At 54.9% G+C, this 23,854-nt stretch overlaps 3 protein-coding genes across 3 annotated transcripts in view; 2 read left to right on the forward strand and 1 right to left on the reverse strand.

The window, feature by feature from the left end:
• RASL10B (RAS like family 10 member B) overlaps positions 1-7,895 on the forward strand; it is a 10,609-nt gene extending 2,714 nt beyond the window's left edge. Inside the window, exons 2-4 of the mRNA XM_019626872.1 lie at positions 501-863; positions 4,801-4,925; positions 5,420-7,895. Of these exons, the coding sequence (XP_019482417.1) occupies positions 648-863; positions 4,801-4,925; positions 5,420-5,690 (612 nt within the window). The 5' untranslated portion in view covers positions 501-647 and the 3' untranslated portion in view covers positions 5,691-7,895. The remainder of the gene's footprint in view (positions 1-500; positions 864-4,800; positions 4,926-5,419) is intronic.
• Positions 7,896-9,290: 1,395 nt separating this feature from the next.
• On the reverse strand, positions 9,291-17,043 carry GAS2L2 (growth arrest specific 2 like 2). Its single transcript, XM_019626869.1, has 6 exons — positions 16,641-17,043; positions 14,689-14,930; positions 13,713-13,820; positions 12,302-12,398; positions 11,459-11,711; positions 9,291-10,893 (listed from the first exon to the last, which is right to left on the reverse strand). Exons 1-6 carry the CDS (start codon positions 17,023-17,025, stop codon positions 9,369-9,371), a joined length of 2,610 nt encoding a protein of 869 aa, XP_019482414.1. The 5' UTR covers positions 17,026-17,043; the 3' UTR covers positions 9,291-9,368.
• A 17-nt stretch (positions 17,044-17,060) lies between these two features.
• CUNH17orf50 (chromosome unknown C17orf50 homolog) lies at positions 17,061-23,820 on the forward strand (the record flags this gene model as incomplete). Its single annotated transcript, XM_019626873.1, has 4 exons — positions 17,061-17,310; positions 22,155-22,461; positions 22,562-22,725; positions 23,122-23,820. Coding segments are annotated over 4 exons (756 nt in total), but the record flags the coding sequence as incomplete, so codon positions are not given.
• Between the last annotated feature and the right edge of the window lie 34 nt (positions 23,821-23,854).

The following is a 23,854-nucleotide window of genomic DNA, read 5'->3' on the forward strand; positions in this document are numbered from 1 at the left end:
GGGGCGAAGGGGGAGTGCATTTTGGGTCATGATGGTGACAGGAGGCTGCTGCTGCGGGCAGGTACTTCCTGGCGGCTGGGAACGAAAAATGTCCTGCCCAATGAAGAATCTCTCTTCACAAAATGCTAAGGAGGGACTCCACTGAGACACACTGGCCTAGTCTCATGCCTGAGGATGAGACATGGCTGACTTGTCCTGGGCTCTGTGGGGAGGTAGGGTTCTAGTGCTCTTTCCACTCTGCCCTGCAGCCTGCCTCGGTTGGCCAAAAGTCAGGTCATAATGCAAATCAGGAAAAAATTGATCCCCTCTGTTCTTTTCACATATGCAGGAAAAAACGGAGAAGGAAAGATGGAGAGATTTTCCATAGATGGGATGGGGTTCTGGGCAAGGGAAGGCATTCCGAGTGGCAGTAACAGCTTTAGCAAAGGCCCGAAGGTGGGAAAGTGCAGGATACATCCAGGGAAAAGCCAGCCCACCAAGCCCAACTCTTGTCCCCACAGTCCAGGTGGAGGCCGCAGAAAGCCCAGAGGGAGCAGGGGCAGCAATGGTTGGTCCTGACGGTGGCTGAGCCCCCAGCCCCTGGAATATGCAGCCCGGGGGAGCCCCAGGCAGCGGTGAGGACGCGGTGGCGGCGTGGGGCGGGAGGCATGGTCTCCACCTACCGGGTGGCCGTGCTGGGGGCGCGAGGCGTGGGCAAGAGTGCCATCGTGCGCCAGTTCCTGTACAACGAGTTCAGCGAGGTCTGCGTGCCCACCACCGCCCGCCGCCTCTACCTGCCCGCTGTCGTCATGAACGGCCACGTGCACGACCTCCAGATCCTCGACTTCCCGCCCATCAGCGCCTTCCCTGTCAACACGCTGCAGGTAGGCAGTGGGGTGGTGGGGACGTGGAGGGGTGGGAGGGAGGCTGGACTCCAACCCTCTCCAGGCTCTGGCCCTGTTGCCAGGCCTCCACCTGGCTTTGAGAGCGCTGCGCGGCTCCCTGGGCCACCCCGGTTAGAGCCACACCAGGAATCCGTTCATTTGGGCGCTGGTTTATTCAACAAATATTTGATGAGCGTTTCATGTGTGTCAGGTCTTGTGGTGGGTAGAATGAATGGTCTGTAGAAGGGACAGCAGAAAAAAAGGCCAGGACCTGGGAAAGGTGTGTCCTTAGAGACAGGTCTCTAGCCCAAGCACCTTTTCTCTTAAGTGATGCTCTGCTCTCGGGACTGGCCCACTGGGCACCCTTCCTGCAGGCACTGGATTTAAATGCTGCCAGTGCCCTGGCTTGTAATGCTCCTTCCTCAAGCTTGCAGGGACTAGGTCTGCCTTCCCTCTCTGCAACTCTGGCTTGAGAGGGTGGGTGCAGGGGAAAGCTGAACTCTAAGACACATTTGCTCACCGAAAGCAGCACCTACCCAGTGTGTACAGAGGTTTTGCCCAGAAGGATAGGCACAGTGGCGGAGACAGGAAGGCAGGGGCCACAGCTTGGCCAGTTGGAATTGTGCAAATGCGGCAATCTCTCAGGCAGGGGCTGAGGGCTGATGAGGGGCTCAGGCTGAGCACTGTCTCAGCAAGCCCAGGCAGGAGGGCCTTGGCCCAACCTCACAGACACTTGTTTCTTCCATCCCAGGTGCGAGGAGTCAGCACGCATCCACCCCTTGGAAACAGCGAGGTCAGGGCAGTGGGTCTGGGGTCAGGGTCTTCTAGTTCTCCTTCAAAGGAGATTTTAACAGCAGCCTGAGTGGATACACAGATCTTGCTCCAGTCCTGCACTTTGAACTTTGTGTATTTTTCAATTTTGTTGTGTGCTTATTTTTTTATTTTAATTTAATGTCCATCTTGGCGTAGGTAAGACACAATTTAAAAGTCCAAACTTGGTAAAAAGGTACATCTAGAGAAATCTCACTCCTGCCCTCTTTCTTACCCCCACCCCCACTGTTTTGTAACACATACTTCCACTTCCAGCATTTCTTCACACAGACAAGAAAATGTGTTCTTATCCACTTCCTTTCGAACATTAAAAAAAATAATAAACTGTTCTCACCTTGTTATTGTGACTTAACCTTATAACCTGGAGATCTTCCCATGTCAGTGTCTAGTTGTCGTCTTCATTCTTTTTCCACGACTACGCGGTATTCCACTGGAGAGATGTACTATGGAGTCCCCTCTTGTTGGGCAAGTGGGATGATGCCAGTCTTTTACTGTTTCAAATCATGCCACAATGAGTAGCCTTGTACATAGCTGCTTTTTTTTTTTTTGGTACATAGGGAGGCATATCTACAGGATGGATTTCTGGAAATGGCATTGCTTAGATCAAAGGGCAAATGCAACTAGAGTTCGGAAGGTATCAGTGTCCCCTCCCCTTCTATAAAGCGGCACATTTTGTGCTCCTGTGAGCAGTGCACATGAGCACTTGTTTCCCCCACAGCCTTGCCATCAGAGTGTATTGTCCAACTTTAAGATTTTGGACAGTCTGAGAGATGAGATATGATAGCCTCAGGGTAGTTTTTATTTGCACCTCTGATTATGAGTGCGGTTGAGAGCATCTTTTCATATGTTTAAGGACCTTGGTGTTTCTTTCTCTGAAACCCGTTAATGCCCTTTGCCCATCTTTCTATTGGATTATTGGCCTATTTCTTCCTGGTTGACCTGGAGTTTTGGACTCTCCAGGATGTCTAAGACTTCACTTCTGGAGCACAGGTAAGGAACTTTGAGCAGGGAAGTACTGAGAAGCCTCAAAGATCACATATAAACCCCAAGAATCCTGACGGCCACCACCTGGAAATAAAAATACATTCTTCCCCCAAACCAGGTGAAATCCAGTCCAGGAGAGTGGGGGTTTCCTGGCTCTGAGCCTCAGCTGTTCCTTCTGCAGCCCCCTCTCCTCTGAGGTTAGAGGGCATATACAACCCACCAAAGGAATGTGCAGCAAATTCATTGTTGAGACCCAGGAGGCTGAACCTCCCTCAGCTCCTGTGTCCTTGGAACTGGACTCAGTTTTCATTGCTCCTTCTCTGTCTCCACGCAGCCCCAAGATGGTCTTTTACAGTCTGGAACCCTGTACAGAACAAGCTGGAAGGAAAGCTGAGCTTTCTTGCTTCCTCCTTTCAACCAGGGGTGAAGGGACAAGCCAGCCAATCGGGAGCCTTCTTCCTCTCCCTTTTAGGAGCCCTCAGAGAGGAGTGAGTGGGAGGCAGCCTGGAGGCCCCCTTGTGGAGGCGGCATGTTGGGGGAGAGGTGAGGCTGTCACCCTGGAAGGCTGGCAGCTGTTCCCTCTCTCCAGCAGAGAGCTGGAAGAGGGTGGGAGCTCTCTGTCTGTTTCTCCATCCCTCCCACTTCCCACTGATCTCTGCTCCTTGTGTGGGATGGGGAGGACCTGCAAACACATGTGTGTCCAAGCTCCTGGACATCACTGTATCCAGTAAAATGCAATCTTCCCTGGCGGGAGAAGCCAGTTAATGGTTTCCTACAGTTTTAGATTTGTCCTCAGCATCTTCCCCTGCACCAAAGTTAAAACTCAGCACAAAGAAAAGATGCCACATCATCTCCCTGGGGAAATCCACTGCAGCAGCTTCTAAGCCTTCGAGTTGGGAAGCGCTTTTCTGGAGTCAGACTTAACTCTCTACCACTGCCACCAAAGGCTTTTCCCTTTTATTCCTTCTCTGAGGTGGAGAACCAGCTGTAGTCCTTCTCCATGCCGGGTCCCTGCCCCAGCTCCATTCACAAGCTGGCCCAGGAGACATGCCTGTACCCCCTTCTCATCTTTTGCCTGGCCCCTCAAGGGAGAAGACCCTGGTTCCCCTTGTCCTTGAAGGCCTCTACCTCCCCCAACCTCCGGGACCCCCTTCTTTCCGCACACCGGCTGCCTTCAAATGCTCTTGCAGTTACCATCTGCTGGCAAGTTAATTAGCTAATTCTTAAGCCTTCTCCTTAGTGCACTTAGCCTTTCCAGGGGTCTATTCATCTTGAGCTACAGCCCCACCCTGAGAATTTGCCATAAGCAGTCAGGAAGTTCCATCTCCCTGGAGCTGCCCTGGGGCCCTGCTCTACATCAGCCCCCATTTTGCATCCAGTATCACACTTTTTCTCCTTAGGCCTGCTCCTTGTCAACCCTGAGGGCAGAGTGGAACATACATACAGCAGGTAGCAAGCTAAGGGCAGCATTACAGGCAGTTGCTGTGATCCCAGCATGGGCCTGGTGGGGTTCAGAACCATGGAGAGCTCACCAGGTTAGGTAGTGAGGTTACGGAGCCTGCTGAGCGCCAACAGAGTGCAAGGCACCGAGGGGAGAGGATGAAGGGGTATGTAAAAATGAGGAAGGCCTGGCTCTGGCCCTCTGAGGAGCTCACAGCAGAAGTGGGGGAGCTGAGGATGCAAACAGCTCTAACCAAGGTATCATCACAGGAGATGAAGGGAGCAGTCCCCTGCTCGCAGAAAGGCTTCTTGGAGGAGGAGGCATTTGAGCCGAACCTTGGAAGATAGAGAGGATTTCAACAGGTCCAACAGCTAGCTCATGGTTGGGCTCTTAGAGGCACTTAATAAACATACTTGAACAAAGAAAGATAGGATGGATGGATTGGGGGACAAAATGGGACAAGGAAAGTCTCCTCTCCAGATGCACACAGGACAGAGCAATGACTCTGGAGGTTAGACCGTGTGATCTGCCCTGGACCTGGCCTCCTGGGGATGGGTGGGGATGGAAGGCTTGGGTTGCAGTGGCAGGTGAGAGTGCTGTCAATATGTGGCTGGAGGTGGCTGGGGGCAGGGGGAGTCCTCATGGCTGCTCTGACCTTGGCACTGACTGGGGGTGTTGCAGGAGTGGGCAGACGCCTGCTGCAGGGGACTCCGGAGCGTCCACGCCTACATCCTGGTCTACGACATCTGCTGCTTTGACAGCTTTGAGTACGTCAAGACCATCCGCCAGCAGATCCTAGAGACGAGGTGAGGGCCTGGGATCCAGTCCATTGCCATCTCCGTGGATGCCCCAATGCTAGCTAGTGAAAAAGGTGCAGTGGGGGGATGAAGATGAAGTACCCTCTGGTTCCCACACGTACACTCAAACACGCACACACGACATTTTGCTGTCTTCATATCTGTTAACTCATTGTGGGACCCTTACCAGGGGTCGCTAGTCTAGTACGATGGGTTAAGAACAGGGGCTCCTAGAACAAAACTGCTAGAGCTATTCAGCTGCATAACTTTAGGCCAGTACACGTGTAAGCCTCAGGTTCCTCATTTGTAAAATGGGGATAACAGTAGTATCCACCTTTTGGATCAATTGTACCGATTAGAGAATATAAGTTACCTCCACAGTGTAGCGCTGCGCCTAAACAGACATATGGTAGTACTATTATTGACCAGGTACAACCTGCCCTCATTGAAGTCCAGTAGTTGTGAGACTGGCGGAATTCTGAGATTCCCACCTCGCCCCGCAGGGTGATCGGCACCTCGGAGACGCCCATCATCATCGTGGGCAATAAACGGGACCTGCAGCGTGGACGCGTGATCCCGCGCTGGAACGTGTCACACCTGGTGCGCAAGACCTGGAAGTGCGGTTACGTGGAGTGCTCGGCCAAGTACAACTGGCACATCCTGCTGCTCTTCAGCGAGCTGCTCAAGAGCGTCGGCTGCGCCCGCTGCAAGCACGTGCACGCCGCCCTGCGCTTCCAGGGCGCGCTGCGCCGTAACCGCTGCGCCATCATGTGACCCCGCCCCCGCCCCAAGGGCGCCCGTGGGCTGCAGTCGGGATGGCCCCCGCGGCTTACCCAAGGGCCCGCGGAGCTTGAGCCAGGAGCGGCAGGAATAGAACTCTGAAGGTCTGGGCCTGAGACACCCCCACAGCCACACACTTCCCGGTGAGAGGCAGAGAGAGAGAGGGAGCCTCCCCATAAATGCCCAGTCCTCCCCTCGCTCCTGCATCTGTCTTCCTGGGAAGGCCACCTTTAGTGCTGTAGTTAGTGCAGTACCTGGCCCGGCCCCAAGGGGTGCACAGCCTTTTGGGATTGGGGGTGAGTGCAGAGAAGTGGAGGGTGGGGGTGTGGAGGTGCTGCCTTGGCTGGGCCCCACCCATGTTCTCCAGAGAGTGTGTCATCGCCGCACCTCATCTTCCTTTCCGGTGTCCATCAATCTGCCCAAGCGTCTGTTGGTCCTTTACTGTTTCATCCACCCTCCGGTGCCCCTCCTCGCCCCCAGCTCCGTTCACAGGGCTCTCATTTCATCCATCCCCTTGTCGGAGATTCAGGCAGCTTCTTTGTGAGGCCAGCCTTCTGATCGTCAGCACCACCGGCACAGGACAGAGATGCGGGTGGTCCAAGGTCCCCACTCGGGTCTGAGGGTTGAGGTCCCAGATCAGTCAGGGGGAGAAGGTTGAGCTCTCCCCTCTCCAGGGAGACCTCCCTTCCCAGCAGCCCCCAGAGACACAACAACCTACCTTCCAGCCTTAACTTGATGGTCCGTCCCTGCCGGGTGCCCCTCACCCCCTTCCTGACCCCTAAGCCAGATCACCCCCTGGGTTAAAACTTTTTTTCTTGACAGTGTGGAGAGGGAGTCTCCCAAAGGATAGATTTATTTCCATGATGCCAAGTTCCAGCCCTCTATTCCGTCCTGCGTTGGGTGGCCTGCAGCTTGGGGGATGTTGGTTTTGGAGAGCAGTGGTGGGCAGGCTGTTTCCCCTGGTGGGGTTTGCAGGGTGCAGTTGTGCCAGTGAAGACTCTCTCTCCCCATTCCGCTCCAATCTGATGCCCCAGACTCTGCCTGCTTGAGTCTCAGATTACCCTGATTAATCTGGTAGAGCCAGAAAAAGAATTACGGGGACCCCTGTGCTTAGGGGAGACATGCCCGCATCCCCACCCCTAGATGGAGGCCCTCAGGATCTATGGCCCTCGTCTCAACACCAGTTGGCCCTTTGCCCTGACTCACTCCGCCCCATTTTCTCCGGCTGCTTGGCCGGGTTTCTACCTCTCGTCACCGGAGCTGCTCACTGTCAGTTTTGTGCTGATTTAGAAATAACAAAACTAATGAAGATATCAGGAGCGGCCTAAGGGATTTCTGGGGGACTTGGAGGGCAAGAGAAATGGTGCGTGTCCCCTGCCCCCTGGCCAAGTCCTTCTTGAGGCTGAGCCCTCAGCCCTGGTCTGGTAGCAAGGTCCCTTGTTAGAAGAGGGAAAGATAGAACAAGTCAGCCTCCACGTAGCTGAGCTGCGTTGTACAGACCAGGAAATCAGGTAGCTCAGGTAGCCCAGAGCGGTGATGGAGAGAAGTTCGGGGAGGGGGGGGAGTTTATCATCCAAATCGAGTGCGAGGGAATCTATGAATTTCCCAACTGATTGCCCTTCCATCCACCAGAGCAGCGCAGCCCCACAGTGACTGCCCTGACCTTGAGCAGTCCAGTATTCCTGGGTTATAGCCCCTGATGTGCTGTGTGACTTTGGGCAAGTGACCTGCCCTCTGAGCCTCCCTCTGAAACAGAGGAGGTGGCTCCCCTTCCCCACACCTTGAAGTGGCTGGAAGGGTAAGTAAGGAACAGGGCCTGCTGCCTCCATCCTCTGCATTCCCCGCCCCCCCCCATTCACCAAGGGGATAGGGTAAGGGATGGCAGCATCTCACCTGCCCCCATCACCGCCTCCCCCAGTTCTGAGACACCTGAGGTGGGGGTGGGGGACCCAGGCCTCTGGCTGCCCCTGTGGGAGCCATTGGAATGTATTGCCTGGCCGGTCCCCCTCACCCCCTCTGCTTCCCCCCAGGTCTTTGATTTAGGTTTTCTCCACCCTCATTCTGAGTCTCTGTCCTTCTCCCTGCCTCCCCTCCCACCCAGGGTTTCCCACCACAGGGTCTGGAAGTGTGTGTGACGCCCACTGCGCTGTGATCGGAAGTCAGATTAAAAATCAGGGAGTGTTTTCCCTCGTTTCTGTACCAGTGTGTCGGCTCAGTTCCTGAGGGTGGACAGGAAGGGACTCCCTACAGGGCCTGCCTACTGAGCTCTGCCAGGCAAGGAGGGTGAGGGTGATGAGGTGGCCCCGAGTCCCAAAACCCAAGTAAACCAGGAGAGCTAAAGGGAAGAGTTTGGAACTCATCTCTTCACCTACCTCTGAACCTTCCCACTGATGGAAACCATCCAGAGATGCAGCATAGTATCTGCCACTCTGTCTCAGGAAAACTTTCATAACTGGACTCAATCCCAGTTTCTGCTTCTGTGTCTTTGTCCCACTTGCTGCTGAACCCCTGTGGCCTCTCTGCCATAATTTCACAGGTGTAGCTGTGTTAACGCTCTCACCCATCCCTCTTGACTCTGATCTCCGTTCCCAAGCCCCAGAGCGAAGCTTTGAAGTACAGCAGAAGCCTGTGCAGTGCGGCCCTTGTCGCTGTCCATGGTGCTGACGCACCAGTCGCTTCAAGGAAAGCTGGGCTGTCTGGGGCAGTGTTGGTTGCCTGAGCCTCCAGACCGGAAGACTCTTTTACGCCGGCTCCCTCCCCTCATTTCCTCCCCCTCCAGTGGGAGGACATTTGAGGCTGCACCTTCCTGCACCACCACAGTGTCAGAGAGAGAGAGAGAGAGACTCAAGAGCTGGGGATTCCAGGACAGACCCACACGTATTTAATAACTTATGAGTTGTGGAAACGGTGGGCATAGCCAGAGAGCAGGAAGTTTGGTGATCTGCTCTGGGGAAGGGCGATAAGCTATAGGGTGGCCCCACCGTCCCTGGCTTAACTCTGGAGTTGGCGTGGGAAAAATGGGTTGCCCTTTTGCTCATCCGTGCAAATTGAGTCTATTTGTCTTCTGACCCTGCCTGGCCAGGATCTGTATTAAGGTGAGGGACCTTTCCTTCCGTTCCGGAGTCCAACGGACACATGGCCATTCTTTTTTTTTTTTTTTTCCTTTTTTTAAGATTTTTTTATTGGGGAGTTAGGGGGATGGGAACAGTGCTGGGGAATCGGGGGAAGGGGAACAGACAAGTTGCTGTCGTTTTGTTCTTCAGTCTAGTTGTGGAGGACGTTGTTTCACTGGCCCAAGTTGGCACCATCATTGCGCTCTTCCCGGGTGAGGCAGATCAGTCGCCGGCTTCTGGACGGCCGCTCCCTGCGGCTGCTGGCCGCTCACGCTGGCTGCTGGCTACATACGGTAGCCCATGGCAACCCATTGCCACAGGGGCTGTAGCCTACGCCGTCGCCATTGACTCATGGCAGCCCAGCTCCAGGTTGAGCTGTTGTTCAGCATCTTAGCTGTAGAGGGCAGTGTCACTGGCCCTCATATGTGGGATCCGAACCGGGGCCCTCTGGCATTCCAAGCCAGTTCTTAACCATTGCGCCACTCGGCCGGCCCCACATGGCCATTCTTTTCACTTCCCCCTCCCCACACCCACAGGCTCCAGGATGAGAAGCCCCGCCTCAGACCCAGGTCTCCTCTTCGGGTGGGAGTGGAACCTGACCAAGCTGGCGAGGCCCTAGGCCCTCCAAAGGCTGGGGGTTGCTCTCTAGTGGGGCGGCTGGCTCTTTCCTTTCTTTTCCTTCCTTCTTTTCTCCTGCCCAGGCTCCATCCACCCGAGTGGCCTCCCCGCCCTTGCTACCCAGCGCTGCTGCTCTCAACAGCCTACCGCCAGGGGGCACCCTGGCTGGACACAGGCAGAGGTAATTCAGGGGCTTGGGAATTCTTGAAGGCCGCTTCTCAGGCCTGTGGTCTCTTCGGGGCCGGATTTTGGGCCTCAGTTTCAGCTTGTAGATGGACGGCACTCTCTGGGGCTTCCGGAGTGTTCTCTTGCCCTTGCCCAGACATGCCTTGGCTTTGTCAGAATTAGGGTCGGAGGGCGAAGATGTGGGGTTCTCCGGGCTGGCAGACATAACACAGACTGAGCAGTCCTGCCCTCCTTGAGCTGGGACCTTCCTCATCCTGGTGCCTTTGGCACTCAAGCCTGCTTTTGTCCTTCGCACACTCTCCTTGGCTCCTAGTTTCCCTTTTGGGCTTCCTGGGCCTGTGGTAACAGCTAACTTAGGGGAGCCTGTAGGGGCTGCCTTCCAGGCTTCCAGGTCCACTTTAATGAGGGGTGGGGGCCCTTGAGCCAGCTCTTGGATGACTTTGTCATAAGGACCCCCAGGCTCAGGCCACCGCCCACCCAGGCTGGGGACATAGACTCCACTGCGAGGGATGACCCCAGACCCTGGCCCTGGACAGGAAGCCCTGACCTCTAGCAGCTGCATGTTGGCCAAAAGCTCCTCCTCAAGGCTGTGGTTGATGACTTGCTCCTTGGTCCCTTCATGGTTCTGTGTGCCCAGGCCCCAGGACGCTCCAGCCTCTGCTGTCACCCTGCTGTCCAGCTTCAGGTCCCCTTGCCTTCCTTCCACAGAGCAGTTCCCATGTCTGGACCCAGCCAGGACTCCAGTGATAGTCAGTGGGGTGGAGCTTCTCCCTAATTCTCTTGGGGGACCTCCACTTGCAGTACCTGGAAAACTTCCTCCTGGAGTTGGGGGTTGGGCAGTAGGCAGCCGGACAGGGATCTTGGTGGGTCCTTTACCAGGGGATGGAGAACGGGCAGATGCTGGTTCCCTGAACTGGGAGAAAGCACCCTCGGCTTTACCCCAGGGTGGCTGCCTGGGGTCCATAGGCTTGGCTAAGCTGGAACAGCGAGGCGGGGGAGATGGTCCTCTTGCTGGTGTCCCTTTGGCGGTGGCCTCAGGGGCTCGGAGTCTCTCGGGAGTTGGGGCCCTGGCATGGGTTCGCCAGCTTTCTGGCTTTTCATGAACCCAAGATGTAGGAGTCCTTCCCCTGGGGAGTTCAGGGGTGTATCTGTCCTGCCTCTTCCCTGAGGAGGTGCACCGTGGGTCTCGGGTCCCATGGGTGGGTGAGGATTGGGGAATGGGTGGGCTGTCCCCAGCTGGCAGCTGCCTCCGAGATGGGGAAAGTGGCCTCTCCTGGCACCTGAAAGGGAGAATCAGAAGGCTGGCAGGGTCATCTAACCCAGTCCCTTGGCTCTGGGAAGGGATGGCCTTTCCCCAGCCAGAACTCCAAGGGGGCCAGGCTTCGTGTTGCAGGAGACAGATGCTCCCTCTCCCTCTGTGTCTGCCCAAGAGTCTTCCTTACGGCAGATACTGTTTAAGTCTATTCTCCCTCATTCCCTGTGTAGCATATAGAAAGACACCTGGTCTGGACCCTGGGTTACTTCAAATCTCACAACTACAGGTCACCAGTCTTGGGTGACAGGGCGGGTCTTAGTGTCCGTTCTACCATGAAATGGCAGCAGGACCTTGGGTCCGTTTGTCCCCTGTAGGAGCCTCAGCTTCGTCGTCTGTGAAATGGGAGGGCACATGAAGTAACTGGATGATCCCAAAGGTACTGGGTGCTTTTTGGTTCTGAACACCTGAGGTCTTGTTGGGGTAGGGTCACTGCGGAGAGACCTGCTCCTTTCATCTTGGGGTGGGGTGGCCTCTGAGAATGTGGACTCCAAAAAAAAAAAAAGAGGCCCTGCCCTGTCCCTCCCCTGTACCTCAGGAATGGTGCTGTCTCTCTGAGGACCCCTGCTCCGGCTCCCCGTTCACTGCGGGGTCTGGGAGAGGAGGAGGCAGGGGGCCTCATCTTTCCGCATGAAGAAGTATATGTCTTCCAGTCCACAGGGGGCAGCGGGCTCTGGGAACGGCTGACTGTCATCGTAGGCTGTGGCTGCCAGGGCTCATCTTGCACCCTCACTTCATGCTGCACCGGTGGAACTGGGGGCTTCAGGAAGCTGCCTGGCTTGTGTGCTACCAAAACAGCCCCCAAGAGAGGAGAGAAGGAAAGGGTTAAATTCCTGCTGATGTTCCTCTTCCCTAGCTGTCCCATGCCCAATATCCCACATTAGAGACAGTGGGACCTACAGTGATGGTGACAGCACCAGTGCCAGAATTTCCTTATAAGGGCTTAAGGGATGAAATCCGGACAGAGGCCTGGGGTGCTGGTGGGGGGAACTAGTTCAAAGCTGAGTTTGTATTGCAAATCCACATCTTTTACTTAGATTGTATGCGTATTTGGGATGGTTTGAGGCGCTGATGGAGATTACCGGAGGTTAAAGACCCCTCCAAGTTATGCTTGGTGCCACCCCTATGGACAGCAGAGCCAGACCTAAGCGCTGCCAAGAGGCACCCCGACCAAACGCTGATTCTCTGTGAGTTTGGCGTCATCTTGTGGCTACAATTGGTATTGCACTATGGCCGCTCTCCTTCTAGGGCTGACGGGGCACCACACCTGTACCTTCTAGAGTACCTTCATTCCTCCATCCCCTGGAGATCAGACCTACCACCCACTTCCGGGCTCTCGACCCAGAGCACGGGGAGGGGACTCTCAAGGGACTCACAGAGGGATGTGCACCGGCATGGGTCATGTTTGTCCAGATAATGGCTGAGTGTGTCCCAGCCGCCCCCCACACGCACCATCACATGATTCCGGAGGACCTGCAGTGGGCAAAGGTAAGGTTGAGAGAAGAGTGCAGGGCCTCCCCTCTTCGCAAACCCGCCTTCAGGCTTCCAGCATGCACCCCCATCCATGTACACACGCACCTACAAATACTCCCTTGCACACATGTGTAGCTGAGAGTGTGCATAGTTTGCAGCTTGAGTGACCTCCGTGACTGGCATCGGATAACACGTTGTCAAGGGTGGAGGCCAGGCAGACAAACAGTTACCCCACAACGAGACAAGGGATCTCACAAGCATTGTATAGTCTGGCCCCAGAGCCCTCCCTTGTCTCCCTTCACTGTAAAGGGGTTTGCTCCTGCAAATGCTTGTATCAGAAATGGGGCCCTGGCTTTGCTCTGAAGCGCATGTCAAAGAATCAGAGGGACTCTCAGCTGCACTCCACTCTGGGTCACATAGTCTCTCCAGGCTTCCATTTCCTCAGTTGAGAAATGGGGCCACAATTCCTTGCCCCAGTCTACTTCTCAGGGCTATTGGCTTAGGGTCTGGGTGAGGGCTCAGGGAGTTGGCTCTGCCCCGAGGTGTGGCCTGTGCCCAAGGAAAGGGCTTGGCCATGCCCCAGAGCTGCTGGCCACACCCCCAGGCACAAACTGTTCCTGGTGAGGAATTGCCAGGTATGGGGGAGTAGGGGAGGAGGTAGTGGGAGGCATATTTCAGACCTGTATTACTGCTCACTCTGCAGAATGTACTAAGCCAGGCTTGTGAGCTGTGAACTATGAGGTCCGTGTGGCTGGGCCACGTACAGAACACAAACTTGGTGCTCCTTGCTCTGCCCAAGCCTGTGGGTGGAGTGGAGGTGATGGAAATTGGGAATACCCTTCATACCCTACTTCTTCCTGGGGACCCCTCTGGACTAGGCTAAAGTGGAGGGGGGGCGAGTAGTTCTGGCTGCCCTAATGGAAGGAAGGGATAGGCTTGCCAACTTTTTTTTTTTAATTTTATTGGGGAATAGCCATAGTCATTGGTTACACATTGCTTTCATGCTACAATGGCATAGTTGACTCTTTTAGGAAGGGCACAGCTCACAGTGGCCCATGCGGGGATCGAACCGGCAACCTTGGTGTTATCAGCACCACGTTCTAACCAACTGAGCTAACTAGTCACCCCAGGCTTGCTAATTTTGTCAGGAGTTTCCTGGAATTCTCCAAGGGAGAGAAAGCAAGTCCCAAGGCCTGATAAGTTGGGGTGAATGGTGACAGCCTCTCCTTGCCCTCAGGCCTGGGCAGGTTCCCATGGAAGAAAACCCTATTCTGCTGACTCTGAGGGCCACTCCACCCTTATCCTTGGACTTACCCGGATAAAGATGAGGGTGTTGGAGTCTCCTACGCGGTACTTCCCCTCAGACACCTTGACCATGGAGAACTGAACTGGGCACGTGCAGTGGCTCACAAGGCTCTGAACCTGCGGGCAGTAGGAATGGGTGCAGCCCTCCCTCTGCACAGGTGCCCAGCTCCCCACACCCCATGCTGGGTCAAGCCCAATGAGGGGGCCTGCCTGCCCCCAGAGCCAGCCTGAGACTTCTGCTGAGGTCAGGGCTGGGGACTGAGAAGCGAGTAGAGAAGACTTTTAATGCCAATGAGAGCAAGACCTTGAGTGGTCACCTACGACCCACTGCCCTCATAGGTCAGCTGATGGAGGTAGCAGAGTGTAATGGTGAAGAAGGTGGACCTTGGTATCTGAAAGGCTTGGATCAGAGTCCTGCCTCCATCGTATCATAGGCCTTGGGCAAGTTGAGAAACCTCCCTGAGCCTGATTTCTCGGTGGTAGAAATGGGGTGAGTCACAGTAAGAGCTAACCCCTCTGTGCCAGACACTGTCCTGAGCACTCCATTTGCTCTTTAGTATTTAATACTCATGTCAGTCATAAAAGGTGGGTACTGTTACTATCCCCACACCACGGATAAGGGAACTGAGGCACAGAGAGGTTAAACAACTTGACTAAAGTCACACAGTTGCAAAGCCGTGACAGAGATGGTGCTAGAGCCTATGTTCTTAAAAACTGTCCCACCAGGGGTTAAATGAGAGAGGTATAGAGTGCTGGACTTATAATAATTTTTTAAAAACGTGATAAGTGGCTTAGCTACTACTATATGTGATTAGGGCTGAGGCTCAGAGTGGGACAGGACTTACATAAAGCCACACAGTGGATTATTGTCAGGGTGGGGACTGGAGCACAAGAAGAGGGTGGTGCAGAGGGGGCAGGGGTGGAGGAGGGAGAGGAGCGCGGAGCAAAGGGAGGCTGGGTCTAAGGGTATGTCCAAGCCCCTCACCATCTGGTCCAGGTTGCGGAAGTGGCAGAAGCGGCGCATTGGCGGCGTGGGCAGCGGGGGGTCGGGCGGGGGCAGAGCCAGTTCTTGCCGCAGCTCCTCCTCGATCTCCTCCTCCAGCTGCACCAGGGTGGGCGCCGCCACTCCGAAGCGCCAGGCCCGGCGGCCCAGCTCCAGTAAACACAGCACCACGTTCTTCACGTTCTTGCGCAGCACCAAGTCCTCGGTCTCAAACATCAGCACCTCTGGCAATGGGGGGGGGGGGGCGGAGGGGAGCGGGGTAGGCAGCCTGAGCGGGTGGGAAAGTCCTGGGGGCCATCCTGGGACCAGAGTGGCAGGCATGGGGGGTGGTTTGGGTCTGAGGACCCTGAGTCAGGCCAGCCACTAGGAAGGGTCTGGACCAAATCACTCAGGCACTGAGGGCAGACAAGGTGGCCCATCTAACAGGAGAGGTCATTGGGGCAGGAAGAGGTGACAGAGCCAAGCAAAAGAACCTGGGGCCTGGTTGTGGGCCGCAGTGAGGGAAGGGTTAACTCCATCCTGGCTTTCTCGCCACTCAGTGGCCAGGATGGGTCCAGGAGCAAGAAGCAGTTTGTTCTGCTTCCGAACCCCTCCTCTCATCTCCAATACCCACCAGGCATCTCACTTTTTTTTTTTTTTTTTAGCTGAGCCATCCTGCTACCTATTGGCAGCTCAGCAGCTGCTCAGCTCGGGCTGGACTCGAACCGCTGTTGCTCAGAGCTCAAACTCTTTTTTTTTTTTTTTCAGCTGAGCCATCCTGCTACCTGTTGGCAGCTCAGCGGCTGCTCAGCTCGGGCTGGACTCGAACCGCTGTTGCTCAGAGCTCAAACTCTTGAGAGAGCTCTTAACCAACTGAGCCACTCGGCCAGCCCCACCCCCACCAGGCATCTCAAACTCAACCACCAGCTCACCTATAATCAGGCAGGCTCTGGAGCCCGACTGTTAGCGTTGGAACCCTAACTGTCCGACCCACCAGCGGTGTGACCTTGGGCTAATCCCTGAGCCTCAGTTTCTTCTGTAAAATGGGGATGGAGTCTGTTTCAGGGGATTGTTGAGAGGATAGTGGTAACCGTTTGCAGACAAAGTCCGGCACATGGTAAGTGCTCTGTAAAACACTACACATGGATCTGTGGTCCATCCTCCAATCCTGCCCCTCATTGCCTTGCTACCAGCCTGACCCTTCCCTCTGCCTCATCCCCACTGCCTTTGGAATGGAAGATGTTGCAACATCCACCTTTATCCTGCTTCTGGGTCCCAGGCCAAGGAGATGAGTCACAAGCCCCAGCATGAATGACCTCTCCCAAATATTCAGTGCTTCCTCCCTGCCCTTGCCCTACCCACTCGAGCCCTGTGCCCTCACCAGCTCCAGCTTCTCTCTAGTCATCCAAACACAACACTTTTTCTGTGCTTTTATCCCAGCTGCCCCGCTGCCTAGAATTCCCTTTCCTCCAAATTTCTCTTTATTCCACAAAACTCAACTCACACTTCCTTCTTCTCTGTGGTCTCTCCATCCCCCCACACACTTCATTAGGTAGCTGTTTCCTTCCCTAGCTCCCCAGCACACACACCTCTCCTTTAAGCTTTTATCACTTGGGCTGTAATTTAGGTATCTACTCATCCATCTCCCTTCCTAGACCATGAACCCCTTGGACACTGGGTCTCAGTGCTCTGGGTCCTCAGTACCCAGCATGGTGCTTGAGACAAAGTAGATAGGTACTCAGTATGTGTTTGCTGAATGAAGGCATCATTCAATCAACACATTTAATTTTTGAGGGTTTACTATGAAGTAGGGAAACTGAGGCATGAAAAAGGATGAGCTGGCTCAAGGCAAATCTGGAAGGAGGACCCAGCCTTTGACCCCCTGTGCAGCCTGGGCCTCAGAGAGGAGGTGAATGCTCAGCAAGGTAAGGGTCTTGGGGGTCCATGGTGGGTACCTTGGATGCCCATCTCCTTGCGACACCACTGGATGAAGTTGGACACGTTGTCCCGGGCCTGGAATGTGCCCGGCTGGGCGGCCCCGTTGCAAGAAACCCCGGCCTGAGGCATGGGAATCCTTTGGGCTCTGGCAGGCGCCTCAGCCAGGAAGGCCAAGGCCGTCTCGGTAATGGCATTGGCATGCCGGCACAGCACCAGGCCCGTCTCCAGCATCTGCAGGAAGTTGGCTGCATCGATGTCCAGCCCATACAGATCCCGAAGCCACTCAGCCAGGTCTTCCTTCATGGCTTCCAGGTACTGCTCGCTGGACTTAAAGGGCCGGATGCTACGCACCGGAGGCCCCAGGGTCCCAGGCCTCCTTCCACGTCCCTCAGGCTGGGACATGGCTCAACAGCAGGGGAGGAGGTGGGCACCTGCTCTTTCCAGCTGCTGCGTCTTGGCTGGTTCTCTCTGACTTCAGGGTTCCCCTTCTATCCTCCGAGAGCTTAGGACTTCCGGCTCTGCTACTTGCGGCTGGCTTCAGCTGCTGCCACCAGACCAGCCTGGTACCCCGCCCCCCCACATTCCTCAGTCCCTGCCAGAACTTTCCCTACTTGGTGGCCCTGCAGCGACCCTACTCTCCTGCTGCCCAGTCGGCTCAGAGTTCTCCACCTTCCAGGACGGATGGAGGTGAGGACACTCCTCTTTCCCCGCCAGGGCTGGACAGGTCAGGCGAGATGACTCCCACCCCCTACCGCTGGCAGTGAGCTCGGTGTGGCTGTGGGCCTCTCCACTCTGCTTTCTTCTCTCCTTGGAGACAGCGGCTGATACAAACACTCCTTGTTAACCCTTCCTGGCAGGCAAGGACTGCCCTGCAGAGCCTGCCCTGGAGCCAATGGAGCAGGGAGAAGAGGCTGGGGTTGAGCCGGGTGGGGGCTCTTGGGGAATGGAGGCGGAGGGGGGGAGCAGGGTCAGGGGGTGCTGTGGCCCTTGGTGTTAACGGAGCACTATAGGATGGGGATGAAATAGACACAACGATAGATTCCAGGCACATGAGTTTAACCCTGGACCCTTTGCTAAATCCTCTGTGACCTTCATATGCTACCTACCCTCTCTGTGCCTTAGTTACCTTGACTGTAAAATGGGAATAATAATATCTACCTCTGTGGGTGTTATAGGGAATAAAAGAATAATGTATATGGAAAATATCAGACTGTTAGGACAAGCACAGGCTTGGGACTGGGTGGGTCCCGGCTCTCAATGATTCTCCCAGCAGCCCTGTCTAGGCACCGTGATCCCTACTTTCTTTGGAGAACCTTGCCCTATCCCCAAATCTAACTGCACAATTCCTCTAGAGTGGGCTGTCAATGACAGTACCTCACACCACGGCCACAGCAATGCATCCATTCAACAGATATTTCTTGAGTACCTACTGTGTGCCATGCACTATTATAGACCCAAGGAATGAGCTATAAATGAGGCCCCTGACCTCATGGAGGCTGCTTACATGTTAGTGACTGCTGGGTGACAGATAAACAGATCTACAGTAAGTCAGATGGGGATACATACCAGGGCTAAAGGAGATGGGCGTGTGTGAAATTTTATACAAAGTGGTCAGGAAAGGACTGACTGATCTGGTGATATTTGGGCAGAGATGTGAGAGAAGTAAGGAAGCAAGACCTGCAGGTATCTGGGGGAAAGGTACTTGGATAGGAGGGAACAGCCGGTGCAAAAGCGCCAGGCAGGAGCGTGCTTAGCATATCTCAGGAATAGCGAAGAGAAGTGGGACATGAGGCAGAGAGGAAACGGGGTCTCAGATCATGCGGGGCATTTCTTTACCTTTAGAAGGGGGTTTTCTTTCTATTCCCTTCTAAAGGCATTAAGACTGTGGTTACTGTACCCATTTTATGGATGAGGGAACAAGAAAACTGAAGTGGGGTAGGAAGCCTTAGCTCCTCACTTATATGATCCTCTCCAAAGGGTTGACTGAGTGTGTTCATGACATGGCACCTGGGTTTCCCCTGAGCTAAGGCAATGAGCTGGAAGTGGGTGGAGTGGAGAGCAGCGCTGTGAAAGGATAGGGATAGACTATGAAGGGGAGGAGAAAAAAATCATGATACAAATAAACAGAATGCTTTACGTGCTTGATGTGGGCCAGGTAAAGTGGTACTGTACCACTATACCTTATTTACCGATGAAGAGACTGAGAGTCAGAGAGATAACATGTTGAAGGTCAGATACCTTTTATATTTATGTGGCAGAGCTGGGATTTGAACCCTGTCTATTGAGGGCCAAAGCCACCCTCTACTTCCCCCTTAATGCCTTCTCACAAGGGAAGGTAGAGGACACCTGGGTTTTGAGTGCTTTTGGAGGCTCTAGAAAAGGTAGCTATTCCTGCTTGGAACCCTGTAAGCAGGTAAGGTTCTAGCCACGCCCCTTGTGATCCAACTGAGGCCCTAGGGACCAAAACAAGTTCTATGGGCTCTGGCTACTCCCTCTTATCCTAGGCTCTGATCAGGGGAAGAGGGCAGCACAGCCTTGGAAAGAATGGATAAGCATGGTGAGTGGGGCCAGAGGCAGGGTGGGGCCAGAGGACAGGGTCTCTTGACTCCCATGTTGACCAACCAGCCCATCACCATGGTAACCCCAGAGTAGAAGTCCAGCTTTTTCTGAATTACCCATCCATGTAGAAACGCTCTCCGTTTTCTTTCCTGAATATTCTTTTTTTTTTAATATTTTTATTGGGGAATTGGGGGATGGGAATAACGCTGGGGAATTGGGGGAAGGGGAACAGACATGTTGCTGTCCTTTTGTTCTTCAGTCTAGTTGTGGAGGACATTGCTTTACTGGCCCAAGTTGGCACCATCATTGCGCTCTTCCTGGGCGAGGCAGATCAGTCGCAGGCTTCTGGACGGCCGCTCACTGTGGCTGCTGGCCGCTCACACTGGCTGCTGGCTACACACAGTAGCCCATGGCAACCCACTGCAGCAGGGGCTGCAGCCTACGCCCTCGCAGGTGACTCACTACAGCCCATCTCCAGGTTGAGCTGTTGTTCAGCATCTTAGCTGTAGAGGGCAGTGTCACTGGCCCTCATATGTGGAATCTGAACCGGGGCCCTCTGGCATCCCAAGCCAGCTCTTAACCATCGTGCCACTCGGCTGGCCCTTTTCCTGAATATTCTTGATGTCTGCTCCCTCATCTTTACCTCTTGGACCCTTTTTTTCTTTTTTTTAAAGATTTTATTGGGGAATTGGGGGAGGGGAACAGACAAGTTGCTGTCCTTTTCTTCTTCAGTCTAGTTGTGGAGGACATCGCTTCACTGGCCCATGTTGGTATTATAATCATTGCGCTCTTCCCGGGTGAGGCAGTTGCTCACCGGCCATTGGACAGCCGCTCATGGCGGCTCACGCCTGCTCACGCCAGCTGCCGGCCAGCCCCCCTGCAGCCTACACCATCTCTGGAGACTCATGGCAGCCTAGCTCCAGGTTGAGCTGTTGTTCACCATCTTAGCTGTAGAGGGCGCAGTGTCACTGGCCCTCATGTGGGATCTGAACCGGGGCCTCGCTGCTCAGAGCTGGTGTCCCAAGCCAACTCCTAACCAACATGCCACTCGGCCGGCCCTACCTCCTGGACCTTTGACCTTGACCACTGCAATGACTTCTAAGTGTGTCTCCCTCTGTCAGAGGGAACATCCTAAATCACAGCTCTGAGCATGTCCCTGCATCAAAGCATTCAGAGGCTCCCCACTGCTGAAGAGCCGTGACCCTTGGTGTTTAGTGAGCACTGTAGAATGGGGATGAAATAGACACAGCAGTGGAATCCAAAGACATGAGTTTAGCCCTGGGCCCTTTGCTAACTCCCTCTGTGACCTTCAATTGCTACCAAAGTCCAAACTCCATAGCCCGACACCTGAAGTCTCCATCCAATTCCCCTCCTCCTGAATAGTTCCCAGGACCCTTTTTGGGCTAAGCACTAGGTCTGGCCTTTCACAACCAGATGGCTCCTTAATCTGTTTTCTTAAATAAAAGTACAGTGAATCTGGGTTCTTCACCTTTAGCAACACCAAGAACTGGTAGAATCTTTCAAGCACCTTTTCTTGAAAAGTTTCCAAAACTCTTGGATGAAATTCAGAGGCCCCTCTGTGACCGACTTCATCACCTGCCTGAGAGGTAGATGAAGGGTTGCTGATGCATGAAGAGTTTCGGATGATGATTGCATGCAGTTGCTGCTCAATACAAGTGGGCTAGAACGCTAATTTTATTATCATTCCTCATTGTCTCCAACCTCGTTAGGTTGGGCTGGGAGCAGTAGCAATTTTTCGAGACCTGTCCAGGGCAAATCCCAGTTGTGCTTTCCCTGCCTTCTTTTTGTTACGAGGCCAGCTCCCCAGATCCAGCAGACAGCAAGGCACATGGTGCTGTGCCAGTGTTTGCTGATGAGGGTGGACACCTCCCAGTCAGGCAGGTTACTTTCCATGTCAGCCCAGGAACTCCCTGCCTGCCTGCAGGGGCTACTGCTTGGATTTGTGGAGTTTGTGCCCCAAACAAAGATAAGCAAGAGAGGTCAGTGGTGGCTGACATCCATCTGGCAATTGGGGTCAAGCCTGGAAGGAGGAAGAGACACCTTTGACACCTTTTCCTAATTGGTCTGCCCATAAGGGACACTTTTTCTGATTGTTCTGTCCATCTCAGGCGCCTTTTTCTTTTCTTTTTTAAAATTTTATTGTGGAACAGCCGTGGTCATTGGTTACACATCGCTTTAATGCTACAATGGCAAGTTGACTCTTTTAGGGAGGGCGCAGCTCACAGTGGCCCATGCTGGGATCGAACCAGCAACCTTGGTGTTATCAGCACCAGTCTCTAACCAACTGAGCTAACTGGTCACCCCATGAGGCATCTTTTTCTAATCATAGGAGGCACTATGTGCCCACCTGCCCACTCTGCCACAGGCGATGCTGGGCTTCCTTAAGGCAAGGCCCACTTTGAAGAAGGATGTCCCTCCCATACAGGAAAAATATATATATACATAAATAACCACCTATGGGGGTTTCAACCAATGCACTTAATGTTTATTGACAACCTACACAGAGATCAGTACCCACCCTAGAACCAATTGGAAGGAAGGCGATGAGCCATAATTTCTTCCAGGTTTGCAACGCTCATTGCTATCTCCTGTTGATTGCTTTCCGCTCGCCAAGCCCTGGGCTGGGCACCTTACACAGACGCGATCTCATACCTATCTCACTACCCTTAGGATAGGCACTACTTTTTCCCATTTCACAGATGAGGAAACAGGTTGATAGAGCAACGTGACTTGCCCAGAATCCTCAGCTAGAAAGTGCAGAAACCTGGAAAATCGGGAGCAGCCAGGCAAGCCCTCCCTCACCCGGGAAATCCTGGGCACTGTAACCCTCTCTCGAGTCCTGCTGGCTCGTACCGTCCTTCAGGTGCCTGACTTTTTCAGGGGTCAGATTGTGGGCGACAGTCAGGGTACCCCAGGGACAGGGGGCCTGAACTGACCTCCCCACCCCGCAGGCGTGAAGACCCCGTTGTGGAAGAAAGAACTGGAGGAGCCCGAGGCCAGGGAGGCGGAGGCTGCGCAGGAGGGGTCGGAGGAGGAAGACCAGGAGAGGCCGCTACAGGACAGCACGGCCGAGGGCGAAGCGGAGTATCAGGAGGTGGAGGGCGGCGAGAGCCGCGAGCGGGACTCGGTGTCCTACTGCCCGCTGCGCCAGGAGTCCAGCACCCAGCGGGTGGCGCTGCTGCGGCTCGCGGGCAGCGGCTTCTGGGGCTGGCTCAGCCCTTTCGCGCTGCTCGGCGGCCTGGTGGCTCTGGTCGACAGGTGAGGGCGCGAACCTGGGCTCAGGCAGCACAGACTGGCGTCGCAGCCCGGGCGGAAGGGGACGGCTCGGTGCACTGAGCGTCTGTGTCCCCGCCCGCAGAAAGCGGAGCCTCACAGAGCAGCCGTGCGTACTGGAGACGCCGCGACGACCACCCCGCGGCGGGGGCTGTGCGCGCTGCGAGATCCTTTTCTGCAAGAAATGCAGGAGCCTGCACAGCCTTCCGGACTACGTGGCGCACTGTATTCTGGAGCACCCGGATCTGGGTGAGGCGTGGGCTTAGGGGAGGGCGGGGGCCCCTGGGCGCCCCCACTCCCCGACTTGGTGCTCTCCATGCTCGCCTGACCGCAAACTCCCCACAACCTTCGCCTGTCCCTTGACGCGGAGCGCTCTCCAGCACATCCCACGGAGCTGTCCCCTTCTCAGGGCTGCCCTTCCGGAGAGCTCCCCTCAAGCAAGCAGGCCCGCCCCCGATGCAGCGATGCCACCTGGCATCTAGCGCCCACCCAATGCAGAGCCCAACTTCTTTGGAGCTCCATTGCTCCCATAGTGCCTCTGAGCCCCCCTCGCCTCCCTGGCCACACCGCCAGCACTCAGTGCCTACTACCCACCTGACTCGCGTCCCCGGGCACAGCCTCACATTCATCTCTTGGGTATTTCAGGTCCTTCTGGCCCGCTGGGCAGATGCATCGACTAAAGAAAATAACCTCCAGGTTCCCTTACCCCTCTGAGAAACCTGCCCTTCCCCTCAAATCATTCAATAAAGCCTCTAAGCAAAGTGTCAGTGCCTTTAGGTGGGGGGCAAGGTGGCTCCCCTGAGAATGATGAAATTGATCCTCCGTCTCCTCTGCAGAGGTTCAAGCCAGAGGAGCTTCCCCCAGGGTGGAACAAAGCGCTTGCATCCAAGGGCAGTCAAAGGCCATTCTCCCCCACTTAGCAGAGAAAAAAAATGAGGGCGCAGGACGAGGAAAGCCCATGGGGAGCTGAGGGCTGAACCTTGCCAGACCATTCTCCCCTCCCCCTGGAAGCTCGGTCCAGCTGAGGTCAATGTGTGTGCAAATGAGGCACTGGCAGGTGTGGTGTGAGAAGGACTAGAGAACCAGATGCTAAACCGCTGAGACTAGCTGAGGCAGAAGACAGGGCGGCTGGGGGAGCTGGTTGCTTCTCCAGGAATCCTAGCTATTCTTGGCCAGCCAGCAGGAGCTCCTGGAATGCTGTGTGTGTGGCCTGGAGAATGGGGCCACTGTGAGTGAGCACAAGGCCTCCCCCAGCCTGCAGGGCCCCCAGCGCCTGCAGCAGTGCAGACCTCCAGAGATGCCCCTGCCCACTCCCTGCCACATGTGGTTCTCCATCTGGCCTGGGGGATGAAAAGGGGGCCAAGGACATTTTGCTTTT

Source organism: Hipposideros armiger, unplaced genomic scaffold (genome assembly GCF_001890085.2).
Source record: "Hipposideros armiger isolate ML-2016 unplaced genomic scaffold, ASM189008v1 scaffold_692, whole genome shotgun sequence".
Classification (NCBI taxonomy): Eukaryota; Metazoa; Chordata; class Mammalia; order Chiroptera; family Hipposideridae; genus Hipposideros; species Hipposideros armiger.

Bases quoted from the DNA above. Each gene is read 5' to 3' on its own strand.
- GAS2L2 (XM_019626869.1), bottom strand. From the start codon at position 17,025: ATGTCCCAGCCTGAGGGACGTGGAAGGAGGCCTGGGACCCTGGGGCCT. The intron at 14,931-16,640 runs GTACCCACCATG...CCCCATTGCCAG, and splicing joins CAAGGAGATGGGCATCCAAG to AGGTGCTGATGTTTGAGACC. The intron at 10,894-11,458 runs GTACAGGGGAGG...TCTCCCTTTCAG, and splicing joins GAGACAGCACCATTCCTGAG to GTGCCAGGAGAGGCCACTTT.